The sequence below is a fragment of the Sardina pilchardus genome, chromosome 24, assembly GCF_963854185.1.
Source record: "Sardina pilchardus chromosome 24, fSarPil1.1, whole genome shotgun sequence".
Classification (NCBI taxonomy): domain Eukaryota; kingdom Metazoa; phylum Chordata; class Actinopteri; order Clupeiformes; family Clupeidae; genus Sardina; species Sardina pilchardus.
In genome coordinates, this window is record NC_085017.1 from 7,891,322 (window position 1) to 7,910,527 (window position 19,206).

At 43.4% G+C, this 19,206-nt stretch overlaps 2 protein-coding genes across 2 annotated transcripts in view; both read left to right on the plus strand.

Moving 5' to 3' along the window:
- The window catches only part of pard6gb (par-6 family cell polarity regulator gamma b), a 28,016-nt gene extending 13,023 nt beyond the window's left edge, over positions 1–14,993 (plus strand). The window contains exon 3 of the mRNA XM_062529781.1: positions 12,370–14,993. Within this exon, the coding sequence (XP_062385765.1) occupies positions 12,370–13,424 (1,055 nt within the window). The 3' untranslated portion in view covers positions 13,425–14,993. The remainder of the gene's footprint in view (positions 1–12,369) is intronic.
- A 1,408-nt stretch (positions 14,994–16,401) lies between these two features.
- On the plus strand, positions 16,402–18,694 carry bloc1s4 (biogenesis of lysosomal organelles complex-1, subunit 4, cappuccino). Its single transcript, XM_062529997.1, has 5 exons — positions 16,402–16,757; positions 17,083–17,154; positions 17,501–17,602; positions 17,697–17,831; positions 17,981–18,694. Exons 1-5 carry the CDS (start codon positions 16,464–16,466, stop codon positions 18,086–18,088), a joined length of 711 nt encoding a protein of 236 aa, XP_062385981.1. The 5' UTR covers positions 16,402–16,463; the 3' UTR covers positions 18,089–18,694.
- Positions 18,695–19,206: the final 512 nt, after the last annotated feature.

Here is a 19,206-nt window from a genome sequence, read left to right on the forward strand (position 1 = left end):
GGTCTGCGGACTGAAGACTCGGGCTGTGTGTGTGTGTGTGTGTGTGTGTGTGTGTGTGTGTGTGTGTGTTGCTGAAATGTGGTCAGTAAGAGATGTGAGCGCTCCGATTCTGTTTCGATGTGCTCTCTGAGAGTGATGGCTCATGGGTAATTGGTGGAGTTTGGAGGAGAAGGGGGTGGGGTGCTAGGTTTGGAGGAGAGGAGGGTGGGGTGCTAGGTTTGGAAGAGAAGACGGAGGGGTGCTAGGTTTGGAGGAGCAGGGGGAGGGGGTTAGGTTTGGTAACTTTGTAACTTTTATATTCCAACAGATTAGCATCTGACGTAATCGGAGGGCAAGGCCAGGCATGTGCAGACTGATACAAACTTGCAGACAGCAGTTAGCTTTCCTGTGTGCTTAGTTTAAAAAATGTGATTCAGAGCTGTGAATACAAGTGCATGATTGTCTTTTAAGATTATCGCTGACATTTGTGCGAACAATGAGGTCACCTTTTGAGTGTTTAGAGTGTGTTACTTTGGTAGCTCTTTGTCATCTATTTTATTTCATTTTTTTTTTTCAATTTCATTTTCAAGATTCTTATTTTGTGGTTTTAAACAAAATGTAGAAATTCTCTTTAAGGTCAAGAACCACCTGCCATGTTGATGTTTACTGAAAAAAAAACCAGAATAAAAGTTCACTGTGACTTTAGCTGTTTTATGAGCCAGGACAACAATGTGTGATGATGTGGTCAGAGCCAGAATGGCAGGAGAGCTCTTGATCAGCTCTCACCAAAGATATGTAACTCTACTGACATCCTCTACTGAAACACATTACTTTTTCATAGTGTTTGCATTCTTTTTAATTCATGTTTCTCATCACCTTTATTATGCTTATTTTGCCAGTATTTTGCACAATTGTGTGGATTCTTCCTGACTGGACACCGTTCAGGTCAGCCTTTCCTTTTATTTTGAGCCAAGGCCATGATCATAACAATGCTCTATTCAAAGCCTTTTTTTCATTCATCCCTTTGATTCATCCCTTTGTGGTAAGAATGTTGCCATATTCTGACATTTTTCTCGGGACATGTAGCAAGCAGTGTGTTTTTCTGTGGCTCCTTGCGTAGGGCAGCGCTTGACCTTTTGACCAATGACGGCCAAAAAGCCTTTGTATCTACGCCTGACTTGTCAGTTTATGGTTAGGGTTTAGAATAGAGAGCTGTTTTTTGTCTTATCTCATTTTGACCTTCCCCGATGTAACTCTGTTGCCTAAGGTCATATGTTTGTCTCACTCACTGGTTACATTGGTAGAGTTACACATAGTGTAGTTAGTGTCAAAGTTAGACCTGTTACATGTGGCAACGCATATTCTCTGGTACCTTCTCCAAAGAATTTTTTTGTAAAATGTTGTAGTGTGTGTGTGGCATGGCTATGTGGGGTATGTTTACAGGCAATCTTGGATTTAGATATTCATCAGGCGCTGTTTCCTTGTTTTAGAAGGACATAGTCGGTGCTATTTCACAGGCATTTCACACACTGGTACACACTGGTGCACACACACACACACACACATACACACGGGCAGACACACACACACACACACACACACACACACACACACACACACACACACACACACATACACACGGACAGGCACACACAGACACACACACTCTTATCTCATACACCAATGTTCTGTCTCACGACCTCGCTACAGCTGTAGCACACTACGGCATGAGAATCTCTGGGAGGATGAAGTGGCTCGACACATGGTGGAGGGGCTTTATTATTGTGAAAGGGTTTAATTACAAAGCAGGCCTTTTTCCTACTGTGGTCCCTCCCTGTCATGTAGCCAGTGTACATGCACATGCATATGCTTTCCATGCAGTGTGTGTGTGTGTGTGTGTGTGTGTGTACGTGTGTGTACGTGCACGCATGTCTACGTCTGAGTGTGTGGCAGCTGCTTGTGACTGCACATTACCACACCATGTAAAGGAACAGATGTTGCTTGGGTCATGAGCGTGTATTCGCCCAATTCATGAAGAAATGTCCGCCATGCAGGCTGCTGTTTTGATGTGATCTTTGTGCTTGGGTACATTGATCAGTGAGCCATGGACAAAAGCATTGAATATCACCCTCATAGACAGAGCTGGAGCACCAACATGGTCAATCGGCCCCGGCGATGATCAGAATCAGAATAAGCTTTATTGGCCAGGTTTACGTAAACAAACATGGAATTTGACTGCGGTTAATCTTTGCTCTCAAGTACAACACTGAACAATAACATAGAAAACAGTAAGAATAGAATAAGGGCAGTAAGGAATGAATACAGTATGTATTTACAAATGAATAGATGCTATGGGTGGGATAGGGTAATGCAGTTAATGCAGTCCGGAGGGGGAGTGCGGCTTTGTTGTCCCTGTCAAGGTTGCCATGGTCGTGGACAACCCAGCAGGCACAGGCAAGACGCAGATACAGCGATACAGGAAAGCACAAGCAGCAGGGTCCTAGTGGCCACCACAGTGTGCACGCACGGACTCTAAAGAGTGGGATGAGTTCAGCTGTAGGAATGCTGAACACTCAGCCGATGATGCTGTGTGACTGGAGCAAAACATTTTTAATATTTTTAGGTGGGGGGAGGAGGGATAATATCTTAATCCTCTTGAGTCTTTATATTTTTAGCGTGGCAGTGCACACCCTCTGTTTGACCGATCATTTCCGCTGATCAGATCGAGTACTCCCTGTGGCGTCGTTGGTGTTGTTGTCTTAATATTATTAAAATATGTTAAAAGTTACATGCGATTATATGGTATCACTTCTGAGACATGCCTGCAGTTGTGGTAGGCAACGTTAAGAATAATAGATAGATAGATAGATAGATAGATAGATAGATAGATAGATAGATAGATAGATAATTCAAGATGGAACATAATCAGTCTTTGTGCATGCCCAAAAATCACACTCTTTAAAAGAATGAGCCGGTCCAGCTGGTGATTCATTGCAGACTTGTCAGTCAGTGGTCAGTTTGCACACAGAGGGTACTGAGGCATTTCACTGCCTAAACTGGAAGGCAGTAGTCTGGCTATCACCATAGTGACTCTGGCTATCACCATACATTCTGATTCTGAATTCTGATTCTGATACTAAGCTCAATCTTTTAAATCTTTTAAGATTGAACATTAGGATGGGGAGGCTGTGCTTTGTTTCTACTGCACAAGAGGCGTGATCAATGGGCATCGTTCAAATGACTCCGTACCAACGATCCGGTGCGTCTTTTGGATAAGCTAGTTTCTGATTGGAGCCAAAAGTTCTGGCCGGGAACAGAGGAGATAGGCTAGATGTGCAGGTTTCCAGCCTGAGCTGACAGGCGAAATTCAAATTTGCCGGAAGTTCAGGCAGGGTTCACCCAGCCTAGGAAGACAGTCTAACGAGCCGATGCCAGATGAGGATGAGGCAGAGGCCCACTAATCTGCCGTCACCACACACAGAGCAGGACGAAGGATGCCCCTCAGACAAGCGCTCCACGGCCCTTGCATTTTGACCCAAGGCATCCTTTATTCACTGGTGATGTTCCTCTCCTGGATTTACTAACAGACTTGTTTTATTGGAGGGGCAGTCATGCGCAACAGTGTGTCAGTTAGCAGACTGCCGTGGCAGCCAAAATGGCCGCTCTGATGAAGCAACTGAACAAGGAGTGCCTCCTCTCCTCCCACTTGGGGAACTGACATTAGTCCAACCTTGTAGGTGAAAAGTTCAGTACAAGGAGGAGAGAAGGGAGGGAGAGACCTTAAAACTTGTATGCGTTCCATATTGGAAGAAAAGTATACCTCTCCAATTTGATCTGAGTATTTATTTATTGAATACTGTTGTGCTATTGTTTATAGTTTAATACAGCAAAGTAAACCTTTTGGAAGCCCTATTTCTGTGCTCTGGGTTGTATTTAAGTTTTGAAATGCCATCCAAAGTATCTCAGTTGTGTGTGGTGTGTGTGTGTGTGTTCACACTCGTATGCATGCATGAGACTAAAGTGATCCACTGAGACACAGCAGAAGGGAACCCAACACCCCCTCATGAAGTCATGCTTTGGAAAAGGCTTGCTTCTGCATGTTTCAAAACAAAAGGTCTGTGTTTGGTTGAGGTGTTTTGTGAGTTTGTGTGCTTTGCAGTGCGAATAGGGGTGTGTTCCCTGTGGTTCAGGTGTGTATGTGGCTCATGTCATGGGTGTAAGACAAGTTTGTGTTGAGGCATGTTCTATCCATCTGGGCTTGCACAAGCCTGTAGTAGGGTTCAAGCACCACACGTGGCAGATAAACTTACCAGGGTTTTTTTTTTTTTCTATTGTAAATCTCTTGACAAATCCTTCTGGTTTGAAGTGACATCACGTCAATCCTTTAAAGTTTAGAGAGGTCACTATTTTAGCTGGGTCAGAAATCTGAAGCTGTTGCACAGATGATGGTTTCTTGATATTTATACTAAGAAAAAAAAGAAGGTAGCAGTTTTTGCTCTTTTTCTTTTTTTTCCTTCTGCCATTGACCACAAATTCCTGTGTGGCTGAGTGAACTGCAGTGGAAGCAGATTTTCTGTGTGGCGGTTGAGCGCAGGCTTCTTCAGCTTTGGGCTTCCTATGAGGTATACGCTAGTGCTGACCTTGTGCATTGTCTGTTTCCAATGGAGTGTGAAACCATGAGGCTTCATTGCTATTGGTGTATAATTACCATCCAAATCATGCAACGACTGCTTTCAAAGCTCTCATGCCTCTCTTGTCTGAAATATTTCACTTCGACATGCTGTCAACATGGAAACCTCAAAGTTGGAAAGTTCTGTCAGCTTTTCTAACTTTCCAGGAATGCGGTAGTTGTATATCTTTGTCTCCTTGTATGTCTGTCTATGATTGTGTTGTGTGTGTTTGTGTAGTAACTTGACACTCCTCGCACAAACACAGTGCATAATAGAGAGGAACATACTGTATTTTGGTCATTCATGATAACTAGCAAGGATATAAGAGTCAGCCAGATGTGGCTAGTTGCTGTGCATGGGTGTGGGTGTTTGTGTGGTAATGGCAAATTAACTCTAAGTGTTTTAGATTTTCTGACTTGCTGGCATGTTGATCTAGTGAAGGTCATTGATTCATAGTGATTCCTCTCTCCATACTTTTACTGTAGTGTCTATATGCATGTAGAATAAATAAAAGAATAATATTATTACTATTATTATTATCATGCCCCCAACGTCGTCTATCCTACCCCTAACCCTTACCCTAATTTTAACCCATGCCTAACCCTAATGCCTTCCAGGCAGCGCTGTCTTGAAGACAACGTTGGGGGCTCAAAACACCAAGAAACTACCTTCCCTCAGTCTTGGCCTGGTTTGTTTCCTCCGTGATGTGAGATAACAGGAGGTCTGCACCATCTCACTGACGCGGATGTCCAGGAGGGTTTGGGTGGGTGGACAGAGAGCAGGTCATGGCCAGGGAGAGATGAGGTCACCTCTGAGTCTTATCTGTTGCCTCTCCAACTTCACGCTATCTCTATGAGAGATAAATGCTGACCTCAGAGCAAATTCAGTCAATACATGAGGTTGTCAAGTCAATTTCATGATTAGATTCAACTTATTGTAATTGTGCAGAGTACAGAGACAATGGAATGCAGTTTGCATCTAACCAGAAGTGCGAAAAAGACATACAGTATAGGCAGGTGGTGCATAGGTGTAAGATAATAGTGCAGACAATAGTATACATTTAAGAAGGTGGATTGGTTTACAGTGATATAAATTAACTATAGGTATGTGTAGCGTATTGACCTTATAAGAGCTAAAAAGATATGGATATACAGTACAGTATAGGCAGGTGGTGCATAGGTGTAAGATAATAGTGCAGACAATAGTATACATTTAAGAAGGTGGATTGGTTTACAGTTATATAAATTAACTATAGGTATGTGTAGCCTATTGATCTTATACGAGCTAGTGAAGTGGGGGAGACGCGCTCACACTATCGCCTTAATAAATTCAAGTCTTTAACTGGGTGCTGAATCCCACGTAAAACATAAATGAAAGAAAGAAGCGAAGGACAGCACTCTTCAGATTTTCCTTAACTTTATTCGCCTTTAATAAAGTAAGGAAAATCTGAAGAGTGCTGTCCTTCGCTTCTTTCTTTCTTATAAGAGCTAAAAAGATATGGATATACAGTACAGTATAGGCAGGTGGTGCATAGGTATAAGATATATAGTGCAGACAATAGTATACAGTTAAGAAGGTGGATTGGTTTACAGTAATATAAATTAACTATAGGTATGTGCAGCGTATTGATCTTATACGAGCTAAACAGATATGAATATGCAGTATGTATGAGCAATGTAGGATAACATGTACAGATGTGTGCAGTGGAGGAGCAGTAACATTATAAGAGCAGTAGAGTACAGAGCTGGAGCTCAGTAGGGTGAGCGCCTCAGGGAAGAAGCTTCCTTTGAACCTGCTGCTGCTTCGGGTGCGGAGAGACTCGTAACGCCTCCCGGGGGGGAGTGGGGTGAACAGTCTGTGGTTGGAGTGAGAACAGTCTTTGACGCTGAGCGCCTTTACGCAACAATTGCTTATCCTGGATGGCCTCGATGGAGGGGAGCGAGGAACTGGTGATCAGTGGGCAGTTTTCACCACCCTCTGAAGTGCTTTACGGTTGGAGGCAGAGCAGTTGCCATACCCTACTGTGACACAATTTAGTGAGGAGCATCAGTGGTGCTCACTAGGGTCTGAGGAGACAGGTGGACCTTCTGTAGTCTCCTCAGGAAGAAGAGATGCTGGTGAGCCCTTCTTGATCAGGGTAGAAGTGCTGAGGGTCCCGGTCAGGAGAGGTCCTCCTCAGAGTGTGGTCAGTTGGTTAGGAAGTCCAGAATCCAGTTACAGAGAGAGGTAATTGCTGAACTGAAGTCAATCAACGGCATTCTCCCACAGAAGATCAAATTGTTCCTCTGCAAGATATCTACAGCACGTACTGTAAACGTTTGTGAATGAGCGTTGTGCATTAGTAAGCAGGAGCAGCAGTGTGTCATTTATTCCCATTAGCAAAATGATATCAATTGTTTCTGTAGTTGTGTCACATCTCACCATACAGGCCTATGGAAAGGCTACAGATGGGCCTTGTATGTTACTACAGTACTGGACTGCAAAAGGGCTATAGGTCTGGTTATGTTGGTTTCTATCTCTCTTTCACTACATTTCATCTCTCACTCTCACTCCACACACACACACACACACACACACACACACACACACACACACACACACACACACACACACACACACACACACACACACACACACACACAGATGTTTTTTAGGACAGGTGGCAGAGGCCTGAGGTTCACTGCTGTCACATCACCAGAACAGCAGAATGGCCTCCCTGCCAAATGTACCCCCTCTTTCTTACCCAGTAGGCAAAAACCTGCTCTCTCTCTCTCTCTCTCTCTCTCTCGCTCCCTCTCTCTCTCTGTCTCTGTCTCGCTCCCTCTCCCTCTCCTGCACTCTCTCTGTATGTGTGTGTGTGTGTGTGCATGACAAATGCCTTGTCCTACTCCTAATTGTTTTCTGAAGATGATTGCATTACTCGGATTGTGCCCATTCATCTGTCTAGTGTACACCACCCAAGTCAGGGAAACCAGTACAAGTGATGTGTAAGAGGTATTATTTTATGTGGAGCTACTTTTAGCTGTTTGATGTGGAGACTGTACAGGACCCAGACCGCACCACTGGCTTCACATACCATGTGTGCCCATCCCCCAAAGCCTGCAGCCCATGCTGTGCCCAAGCTGTGTAAAGAGGAGAGGGCAGGGCAAGAACAAGAGATGGAAAGGTACAGAGACCGAAAGGGAGAGCGAGAGAGAGCGAGAGAGAGAGAGAAATATTTGTCATGCCAATAAAGCACTTTTGAATTTGAATTTGAGGGAGAGCGTGTGTGAGAGGGTGAGAGACAGAGCATCTGATCTGCTGAGAGAGAGAGAGAGAGAGAGAGAGAGAAAACACATCTGATCTAGAGAGAGAGAGAGAGAGAGAGAGAGAGAGAGTGTGTGTGAGAGAGAGCGAGAGAGAGAGACAGAGAGTGAGAGAGAGAGCATCTGATCTGCTGACACAGGCACCGATAGCCCCACCATCCCCAGCCCTGCTCTAACTCTTAACTCATCCCAGATGTGGAGCGCCAGAGCGCAGGGAAAACAGAGGGGAGTGGTAGGAGGGACGGACGGAGACGGGGAAAGAGACGCGGGCCAGTGCTCAAATATCTCAAGTATCTGTGTGCCCATTTTCAAAAGCCCATGCGTTTAAACATCTCTCTGTGTGAGCCGTGCTGTGTGGGAGTCAGATAGGACTGGTTGTGTCTGTTCATCTGGGCTGAATTCAGGATGACTCTCCAGTCTCGACTGACGGCTCAGTTTTCTTTCAAGCTGTTTTTTTTTTGCATAGGGAAGGTTCCTGTTGCGTTCTTTTAAGCAAAGCTCTCATAGGAAACACCTGGGTCTATTTATTGAGATCTAAGAAATACAACCCCACGTCCAAAACAAACTGGGATGCTGTGTAGAACATAAAACAAAACAGAATGCTATGATTAGCGAATCATGTCAACTATGTATTGAATTGAGTGTTGTGCAAATACAACATATCAATTGTTGAAACTGTGAAAAGGTGTTTTCAATATGTTCATTTTTAATTTGAAAAGCTGGGACAAGGGCATGTCTATTCTTGGCTGTTATAAGATTTCAGATGCTCAACAGTGTGGGTTCTTCTTGATTTTTTTTTTTATCCTTTCATGATGCACCTGATGTGACCAGTGTGAGACTGGACTGCAGGCTGGCCATTTTAGCACCTGGACTCTTCCGCTATGGAGCCATACTGTTGTAATGTATGCACTATGCAGGATGCAGTTTGGCATTGCATTTCTGGAATAGTCAAGGTCCTCCCTGAAAAAGACGCTGTCTGGCGTCTATGGCAGCATATGTTGGTCAGACCTGTATATATTACTCAGCGTTATTTGCACCTTTCCAGATAGGCACTTAAGCAGCCCTATGACTTTATAATATTTCCCAGTTGCTCACAGTCCACTCTCCGATGACTCTCCGATGACTCTGATCTCTCTCTCTTTCTCTCTCTCTCTCAAATTCAAATTCAAATTCAAAGGTAGCTTTAATGGCATGACATGATTAAAGCAGTGTTGCCAAAGCAGACATACAACAATACGAACAGATACCATCTCTCTCTCTCTCTCTCTCTCTCTCCCTCTCTGCCCTGCTCATTGGGTGGAGACAGTCAGTGCAGAGTTATGTTTAGGTAATGACTGTGAGTGCAAAATGCTATTTGATTGTATAATGAAGTGGAGGCGTGATTACTGCTAATATTCCATTTATGACAATCATCCAGCAAAATGCCCAGACTCCTTTCGAATAGTCCATTATGGGACTGTCGGTACCAACTTTCGTTATGCCGTTATACAAATGATACCTTTGAGTACATGGTCACATGGTGATTGTTAATAAGTTGTCTAAATAGGCAATAATGTGATTAACTGATAGTGATTTTGCTCTTAAATCAAAGTACTGGGTTTGTGGAACACACAGTAGTAATCATTCAGTCTTAGACAGTGTGTGAATAAAGTGAGAGAAAGGGGCTCATGGCTAGCAGTAAAAGCTTTTACATTCCTGCTTTTTATTGGAGTGTATAAAAAAACCTTGCTTGTACTTGAAAGGGTCATTTTCAACATAGAAGTTAATGAGAAGTTTGTTGAAAGAACAAAGAGAGGTCTTCTCTTTCTCTCTCTCTCTCACTGAGAACCTCATGGAGCAGAATTGACCACATGCACACGCACACGCACAAGCACACATGCACACACACATTCTTAAAACACGTATACATTCTCATGCATGCACTGTGCGCAGTCAGCCTTTGAATTATGCCATCTAAACCTGCAGAGCACATTGACCCCCTAACATTCCAAGTTTAGGAAAGCAGGGAGGGGCAGCCCTTACCGGGATGCCGCAGAGGATTCTGGACCCCCAACCCCTTCCCCTCCCTCCCCACCTACACCCCTCTCAGAAGGAATGTGTAACCTTCCCACTGTTGTGACCACCCTCCCCCCACAGACACACACACTTGTCCACCTTGATTCCCCCCCCCCCCCCCCTCCCCACACACACACACACACACACACACACACACACACACACACACACACACACACACACACACAAACACCACCACCACCACCACCAAGTCTCTTTTTGGAGATATGAGTAGAATGTCAATGTGAATATTGTTTTTAATGCCCAGTGTGAAGCATGACTCTGATCATTATAGGCCTGTTTGTCTTGTGTCAGTGTGTTGACCAGCATAAACACCTATAGATCTCCATATAGGATGTTGCTTGTAAGGAGTTATGAAGGCCCTTTGGACAGTCGATAGTAGACCTGAGCCCCCATCCCTTGCAGTTAAGCCTCAATCTACAGGCTCCACTGTAGTTTTTTTTTTTTGTTGTTCAATCCGAAGACTTTGTTTTTCTGTCTGGAAGACTCGGGGGCATACCCTTGCCAAAGTCTGGAAAAGGCCGGTGAATGACCAGCCAGGCTTTGATCCCCACATGTTGGTTTGCTTTCCCAGGATGTATTGCCCTAGCAGGGATTACTGCTGTCAGGGGTTGTTAGGGCCGGCTAGCCAAGTGGGTAGGGCCAGCGGCACTGCTGTCTTGGCACTTCATCATGATTGAATAACAGGACCATTCTCTTCAAAAAATATGTTCTGATCCCAGACAGTCTCCTCAGCCATCTTTCCTAAGCAGTACCAGCAGTAACTTGACTTCACCACCTACTTGAGCTAGGAGAGCGGCGTCTTTTGGAAAACCCATTCGAATCACCTGCTCGCAAGGCTGTGCATGTGGCAAGTGGCAGTTGTAGACCCTGTGCTTTCTGTGGAACTCAAGGCTCGTGGATGTTTCCTTTGTGTTTTGAAATCCTGAAGATGTGTGAGAGTTTCTTATGAGGAGTGAGATTCCAGAAAGGAGTGTGGTGGTGCTGTTTGAGCTGCTAACCACTTCACTTTTTCACTAGTGTTGGGGGTGGGGTCGTGACTGTAACAAGGAAATAGCTGCCCCCCTCTTCTTTGTGCGTGTGTGTGTGTGTGTGTGTGTGTGTGTGTGTGTTTTCCATCAGGACTTGCACCAGTGTCTTAAATTCCTCAGTAAAAAGCCCGGCTGGCTTGAATCAAACCTAATCAGGCAACAGGCTCGGCCTCGAACCAGACTAAGAATATGTGCTCAGGCGGCTTTGATGAAATTCAGAAGCACTTTATTAAAGCATGGACTGAAGCTGGTATGATGGAATGTGTGAGAGAATCAGCAGTCAAACTGGCAGCCGTTGCCGTTGGCCAGGCACATGGCCATTTGAGTAGCTTTGTAGGTGTGTAGGCATTGTATGCTCCACTAATTGAAACCCCTTATAGGAACATTGATGAACAAACAAAATGTTCACTGTTGCTTCCGAGGGGCTCTCAGTTTTACAGTTGTATTCTGGGAATGGGATGGCGCTGTAGATCTACTGGATAGATCATGTGTTGCTTTGGATGACCAAGAGGTTGGTTTAGTTTTGTACAGTGTCCTCCATAGGCTATATTTTGGCACCCCTGGTGATAAAAAGTAAAATCAGGTATTAAAAAATCATCTTGCCATTTTATCTACATTTTGCAATGAAAACAATGAGGGAACAAATCCAACTTTCAGCTTAAAAAAGGGCACCTTTATCAAAATGTCCGTGGGGCGATTTAAAAAAAGTTTTAAAATAGAACTGTGAGTGCTATCCTTTATTCATGAAGTTTAAATTGTCACTCAGGAGCATTTAGCACCCAGTTGGGAAAAAATTGGTTCCAATACTTCCAATAGGCTACTGTAATGTTCTTGCTCAATAATACTATAGTAAACTTAAGTGTTAGTATGATTTGTTAGTATCAACTTCAGCTTCAGTGGGCTTTTTTGTTCTTGATATATATGTTTACCTTTCGAGGGCTGAGACATAAGTGACATTTCACCAACTTTACAGGAGGGCCAAAACAAATCTAACTGCTTCTATATGTTCACAGTTAAAGACCTTTTGGTTTTTGTTCAATAACTATATATTTATAATATTTTACTTTTAATTTTAATTTTGTCAGCTAAGAGAGCTCATCAAGAGCTTTCAGATGATGTATATAACTCAATTTTGACCAAAATGTCACTTACGCCCTTTTGGTTCTCAGCCCTCGCTTTCTTCTTTCAAAAGGTTCCTGAAGGTCCACAATGATTAACTTAATTTTGACGCCTGTGTGATCTGCAAGCAGGGGTATCATGTGTCATTTGGGCTGTGATTTCTTACGCCTGTCTATCTTCTCTTTGCAGAGGAAGTTGACTACAGCAGCTTTGGTAGCAGCACGCTCACGCGCAAGAAGAAGGCTGTGGTGACGCTCCGCAACGACTTGAACAGAAAGCGTCCGCACATCCGCATCGGAATGCCCCAGGACTTCCGACCCGTGTCCTCCATCATCGACGTGGACATCCTGCCCGAATCCCACCGCCGAGTCCGGCTCTATCGCCATGGATCTGACAAGCCACTCGGCTTCTATATACGGGACGGGACCAGCGTTCGTGTTACACCCCATGGCTTAGAGAAGGTTCCGGGCATTTTCATCTCACGGCTAGTACCAGGGGGGTTAGCGGAGAGTACGGGGCTGTTAGCGGTCAATGATGAGGTACTCGAGGTGAATGGCATTGAGGTGACCGGGAAGACACTGGATCAGGTGACCGACATGATGATCGCCAACAGCCACAACCTCATCGTCACGGTGAAGCCGGTCAACCAGCGCAACAACGTCGTGCGTGCCAGCCGCATATCGGGCAGCTCGGGCCAGAGCTCGGACAGCAGCGCTGGCTCCTGTGGCTACCCCGCCCTGTTGCCCAGCAACCATGCCACGTCCTCGCCCGTCCCTGGCGGTGCCCACAGCGGCTTTGTCGGCGACGACCTGGAGAGCGACGAGGAGTCCGACATCGTTATCGAGAGCAGCATTAAAAGGCCATCGCGGCGCTCCAACGCTTCCGTGGCCTCCACCAGTTCGCGTCTGCAGCCCCAGCTCCCTTACATCCCACCCCACGTCATACCGAACGCACCCCCCAGCCCCCCCACACGCCCCCCCTCCATCATCTCTACGGCATCATTCCACTCGCAGCCCAGCCTGAACGGCTCAGGCCCAGGCAGCTTGAGCTACCAGCTGCACAGAGACCTAAGCCTGCAAGGCCCCCACATTACTCCCCATTCCCACCACACCAGTACTCCTGGCCTCCGTCACAGCAATGGCAGCCTGCACAAAATCCTCAGCTCGCTCCGCACAGACCCACGCCACAGCCTTGCGCTTCCCAAAGGAGGAGTAGAGGAGGACGGCACAGTCATCACACTGTAATGCCCACATCTCAGATTGACTGTCATTTTCTTTCTACTCTCTCTTTCCTGTTCTTTCTCTATCGGTCTCTTTATCTTTCTCTCTCTCTATGTTTCACCCTCACACACAAGCATCTAATTGCCCAGAGACTGGTTGGAGTTGGAACATCATCAGGCTGGGAACTTTAAACCTTCTAAATGCAATGATGTCAGAAAAAAAGTATTTTTATATAAAAGGAATAATTTAACAGATACTTAATACAATCATGAAATAGCAGCGTCTTCTCAATGCTCGTTTTTTTTTTTTTGTCTTGTGTTGTATTTGTTTTTTATCCATCACAGACATAAGAGATTAAAAGTGTTACATGCCAGACCACTAAACAAGCACAGCATTTTTTTAAAAAAAGAAAAATCTCTCTCCCGCTCACTTTAAGCAAATCTCAGTTATCATTTCATTAACAGGACCAAATTGGAGCTTTTGCATCTTTTACGTTTTTTATATGTTTTATTTCTGTTGGTTTGTGTATCTAAGGACTGGACAGTCCACACATAGATTTACAAAACCAGAGACCAGAATTATCTGTATTGAATTATTGTTTCCCCTTTGGGTCAGGTGGGTTACTGGCTACTCCACACTGTTCAATTTAATGTGCTTAACATATTCAGAATTCTTTCTTTGGGAAATGGTATTGAGTCTTTTAACTCACACGTTTCTCACACGTTCATAATGTTCTGTCTGTGTTTTCACCCAAACGTTTTTAAAGTGCTGTCTCAGACTCATGCAAGTAGATCTTCTGAAAAGATACACATTTTTCAACACACTTGTGTGCTTTAATGTCCGCAGAAAATGTAAATGTCCACACTGGTGCCCCATCACTTCTCACACATGTCACTGACTTGTCTGTTTGCACTTTACCACTCTCAACAGCATATGGGATAAAAATGCATCACTAATAACCACACATAAGGGGTGAAGGGGTACTAATTGGGATTGGCGGTGTTGCACAGTGTCTGGTTTGTCAGTGGTAGTTTACGGCAGTAGCCTACTCTTTGTTTATGTGTTATATTTTCCATCTAATTTAATCATGGGGAAAACGTCACATGAAAGAGCAAGAGATTTTCATTTAGAATGATTTTCAGAACAATTTAAATACCTGTGTGTGAACATACAGTATCTTGCAAGACCAGTATTTTCAAAATGAGACCCAAGCCACAAATACCTTGTGTCACCAGCTACTTGGTGGATCCCTGGAGATATTTCACTAAGTTAACTTTAGTATATGATCTTTGTTACCACTAGGGTTGCTCAGGACGGGTAATCATACTGCTTTTCATAGAGAAGGTCTGCACCATGTGATGTGTTCTGGTGTATTTTGTAATAGCACCATCTGCTGGGCAAAGGCAACATTCTTGAGTGGCTCTGTCAACGTTGCTAGCTTTCATCACATGATACACAAATGCTATGTTGTTATTATTTATTGCAAAAAATTCCTTTCAATCTCTTACTGGAATGTCAGGATGTTGTCCATTTCTGTTCGGTTTGTGTTCATATGCATTTTTAATTGTGAATAAATTGTTTCAAAAACTCTTCTCCATTATGAAGCATTTTTACATTTCATTGTTTTATGATGTGTGTGTCGCACTCAGAGAAGACATCTTGCTTTGTATCTGCTCATTTTTATGAAGCATTTTTAAAGGGACACTTCACCGATTAGCATTAAGCTTTGTATCTTTAGAAAACCAGTCATGTTTTTGAATGGTGGTGCATCATTCCCTCAGTTTGCCTTGAGATGGGAGAAATACGGATTTCAAAGTTGGGATTTCCTGCTCTCAATGATGTAAAAATCATCATTTTACATCATTGAAAGCAGGAAGTCCAATTCATGGGTTTCGTTGAAATCCGTATTTCTCCCATCTCAAGGCAAACTGACGGAATGATGCACGACCGTTCAAAAACATGAAGATACAAAGCTTAATGCTAATCGGTGAAATGTCACTTTAAGTAGCCTAGTAGTTACATGTTGAGCTTTCTGAATGATTATATAAGCAGAAAAAAAAACAATATTTTTCAGGAGATTAGGCCTATACATTTATGTCCATTAACCTGATCTGGATTTTTTTTCCCTTTGGGAAATGTCTGAATATCTTAATTTTCAGGAATTATTCTTAAACGACATTCAACACCTCTGCCAATTTATGTAGATGTAAACATGAATTTGTTTCATTTAGTTGCTTACATTTACATTTGTTTACATTTTTCACCAATTTTGGAACATTTATGACAACATACTGAAAGTTTTCAAATCAGTAGGCCTAATCCTTCTCGACAAAATGTGTGTCTCAGAACAATGCCACTTTGCCAAAAGTGCAAGACCTCCTTGAGAGATTTTCTTTAGTCATTTTTTGATCATTCCAGTGCTGCTCTTGTAGGCTACTTTAGGTAATTTGCTTGGATATTAACTGACAGCAGACTGTATCGGTCCATAGTGTAGTTTTTTAGGCATGGGTGGTCAGACGAGTCAAACTTTATTTTGGTCTTATCTGACCATAAATGTCATTAACAGTTTTTGAGAAATAACCCATCACCAAATGATACAGCCTTATGCCCCAATTGGGACTAAGAGGATAAGTAAGTAAACAGCTAGATTAAGATACAGATAAGTCTCAAGAGACATCCATAAAACTGGCTTCAGGGAATCATTGCACATGTGGGTAAATGATGATACAGTACTTTTCAACTTCACCAGTCCAGGGGTGCCAATAATGTGCCATTGACTTTGATTGATTAATGGCTCATATATTTTAGAATCCAGGAAGTATGCTATGCCATTAACATTGCAACTGCAAGGCACTGTTTATTACTAATTTCAGAACTGTCAACTCAGAAAATGCTGGTTTTCTTTTCGTGGTAGACTAGCCTGACTTTCAGCGATTTCGAAACGCGGTTGTGAAAACGTTTCAACTGAGTCCTTTGAGCCACTGTCATCATGTGATCGGAACAGAAAAACAACTACACACACAACCATTTTACATAGAAAACAAAGGTGTCGTGTGAGTGAGCATGGCCCAGGCCCATCGTCCCGACAGGATTGCTGTCCTGTCTCCTTTGGAGGAGTCTAGTGCGGAGGTCAGTAGAGATAGCGGCATCGTTTCTCTGAGCGCCAGCAGCTTGTCCATGGTTAGCGAGGCCCTCAGCAGTGGGACTGTCTCTCAAAGCCCCAGCTTCGGCGCTGCGGTCTCTCAGAGTCCAAGCTTCAATTCCGGGGAGCCCGTGCTAGAGTGCGTGGACGAGGAGATCCTGAGACACACCGCTCAAAGTTACTCTGCGTACATCAGAGCGAACGCAAGCGATGAGGTATTTAGAGTCAAATAATGTTCATTAATATGGTGTTTTTGACGATGAAAATAAGCTAGCCATCCCAATGCAATGAACGGTGCACCCAAACCTTGACGTTAGCGGTCCCCCGCTAACTTGTATTGCATGACAGCCATGCATTGCTGAGACAGTGTCTCTTTTGTTGCTCTGCTTAAAATATAATAACTCAATGAAGAATGTGTTTATCCCCCTCACGCTAACGTTGCTGGTATGCATGCATACATATGACTTGAATTTGTGCGGTCTCATATGATCTGAACCGGACTTTGGACTCATATGTTCACTGTTTGTTTGTCATGTGCAGATCCTCAATTTAGAGAAGAGTTTGGAGGAAATGCTCACGAGAGTAGATGAATTTGTGGGAATGCTTGACATGGTAAGTGATAACCTCTCATAACAACTGCTGCACGATGCTATTAGTCTATGCCCCTAATGGAAGATAATTAAAATGGTATAGGCTAATCAATAGCAAAATATATTCTATGCCAAAATTGCACACTTAAAAATGAAGCTTGTTTAAACCCTGTCATTACTCATGTTTATGATTGGTATGGTTTGTTTAACAGTAACTGTCTGATGTCTGTTTGGTTTGTCTGATTTATTAGACCTCGTGGAGACAGTCATGACCCGAATATATTCAAAGTTGTTTAATCACTAACTGGAAGATTATGCTGCATTTTGAGATACCACCTTGTTTATTCACTACATCTGTTTTTATCTAGATCCGCAATGATACCTCACAAATTGTCAACGAGAATCTACCTCAAATCCACAGAAAATCAGAAGAGATGAGACAGATCTATAGGAAGATTGACAAGCTAGAAGTAAGGATGCACTGTGATGTTCATCAGTCCCATGTTTATTTTTGTTCATTTGGTGAAGGGGTTAATGTAGTTGGTTTGTTAATTGATTTGAAAGGCTTTTGTGAAGATGGTCGGTGCTAATGTGAACGCAATGGAGGAGCAGGTAACACAGGCGGAAGGTGAAGTTGGGACTTTACCAGGAGCCTTTAAGAAAATATTCCGGACAATGAGTGTTCCAGGATTCTTGAATGTAAGGCACACACATTTTGATATGTAAGCGCACTAACTATTGTCATGTTTAGTAGGCTTGTAAATATTAAGTTGTTATTTCGGTAAATCTGTAACTGTGTCCTCTCAGTGTCAGACTGTCACATTTTAGCTCTGTCATCAACTTTGCAGAAACCATCCAGCCCCAGAAGACCCCAGCATCACAGCCAAGAGCTTCCTGCTGTGTTTCGCACTGATGACTACTTCCCTCCTCATACAGATCACTCAGGGGGAGTGTAGACATCTCACCTGTCCCTAATGATCATTTGGAATGGCTGGAGGGCCATAGAGAGGAGTGACTTCAGCACATAGCAACTGCTGTGGGAAGACCCCATGGTGCTCCAGCCTAAAGAGCAATATGGACCCAGGCACAAGGCATATCTGGATTTTTATCTTTTGTGTCAGTTCATTTACAACTTTGTAGCCAGATTGTTCGTTGGTTGGTTGGTTTGTTTGTTTGTTTTTGTTTGTTTGTTTTTAAGATGGATGTCCAAGTGCCTCTTTCTGTTAAATTATCCGGTGTGTTTGACAGGGGGTTGGAGTTGAAACGTCTGACATAATGGATACTGCATACAAACTGCTGTTAATAGATTTATACAATAGTAGTATTGCATATTGTACTTACATTTACTTGCATTAAGGAGATTTGTGTTAAAATGATGTCTTATAACTTATACATTTGTTGTTAAATTTGCTATGCAGTCACAAATGACCAAATGCTACTGAGAATATTTCTGTTCATTTTTTGAATATGGACAACATGACCTAACACATTCTGTTTATACCTCTATTTGCCAGTTGTAATAACAACATAATTGAATTTATTAAAGAATGTTTTTAAGTAAACACTGTCAGTCAGTAATAGAAGCACTTGGTCAATTTAGGAAGTGTGTGTGTAAATGTTGGTGGAGGCTGTTATAGCAGGTGCATCTAACACTACAATATTCTCTGATGTCATTGGTCTTGTTCAGTAGGATTGTGTGTCCTGCTACACCTAGTAGGGAATGGCTTAAGGAAAATAGCAAATATGGGACAAGGTGTTGCCCTGGCCTCCAAATTCACTAAATTTCAGCTGAATCCTAGCCTGGCTAGCACTTACCACTTCTCAAATGACAGGTGGGCTGGCATTTGAATTGTATTTGAAAAAAATGCCCAGATCCGTTCATTGGGCGCTACGGATGTCTATCCAATGCGACTGTGATTGGTCCCCTATCTCAGGCAAAAATTAGGGCGGTAGTTTCCAGACTGCCTTAGCAGCGTGAATCAGGCTAGCTGAATCCAGCATCTGTGTTGGAACAAGTCCCAACAGCTGATAGCCTATTGTAACATAAAGCAGCAGTAACTCACTCTCAGAGAAA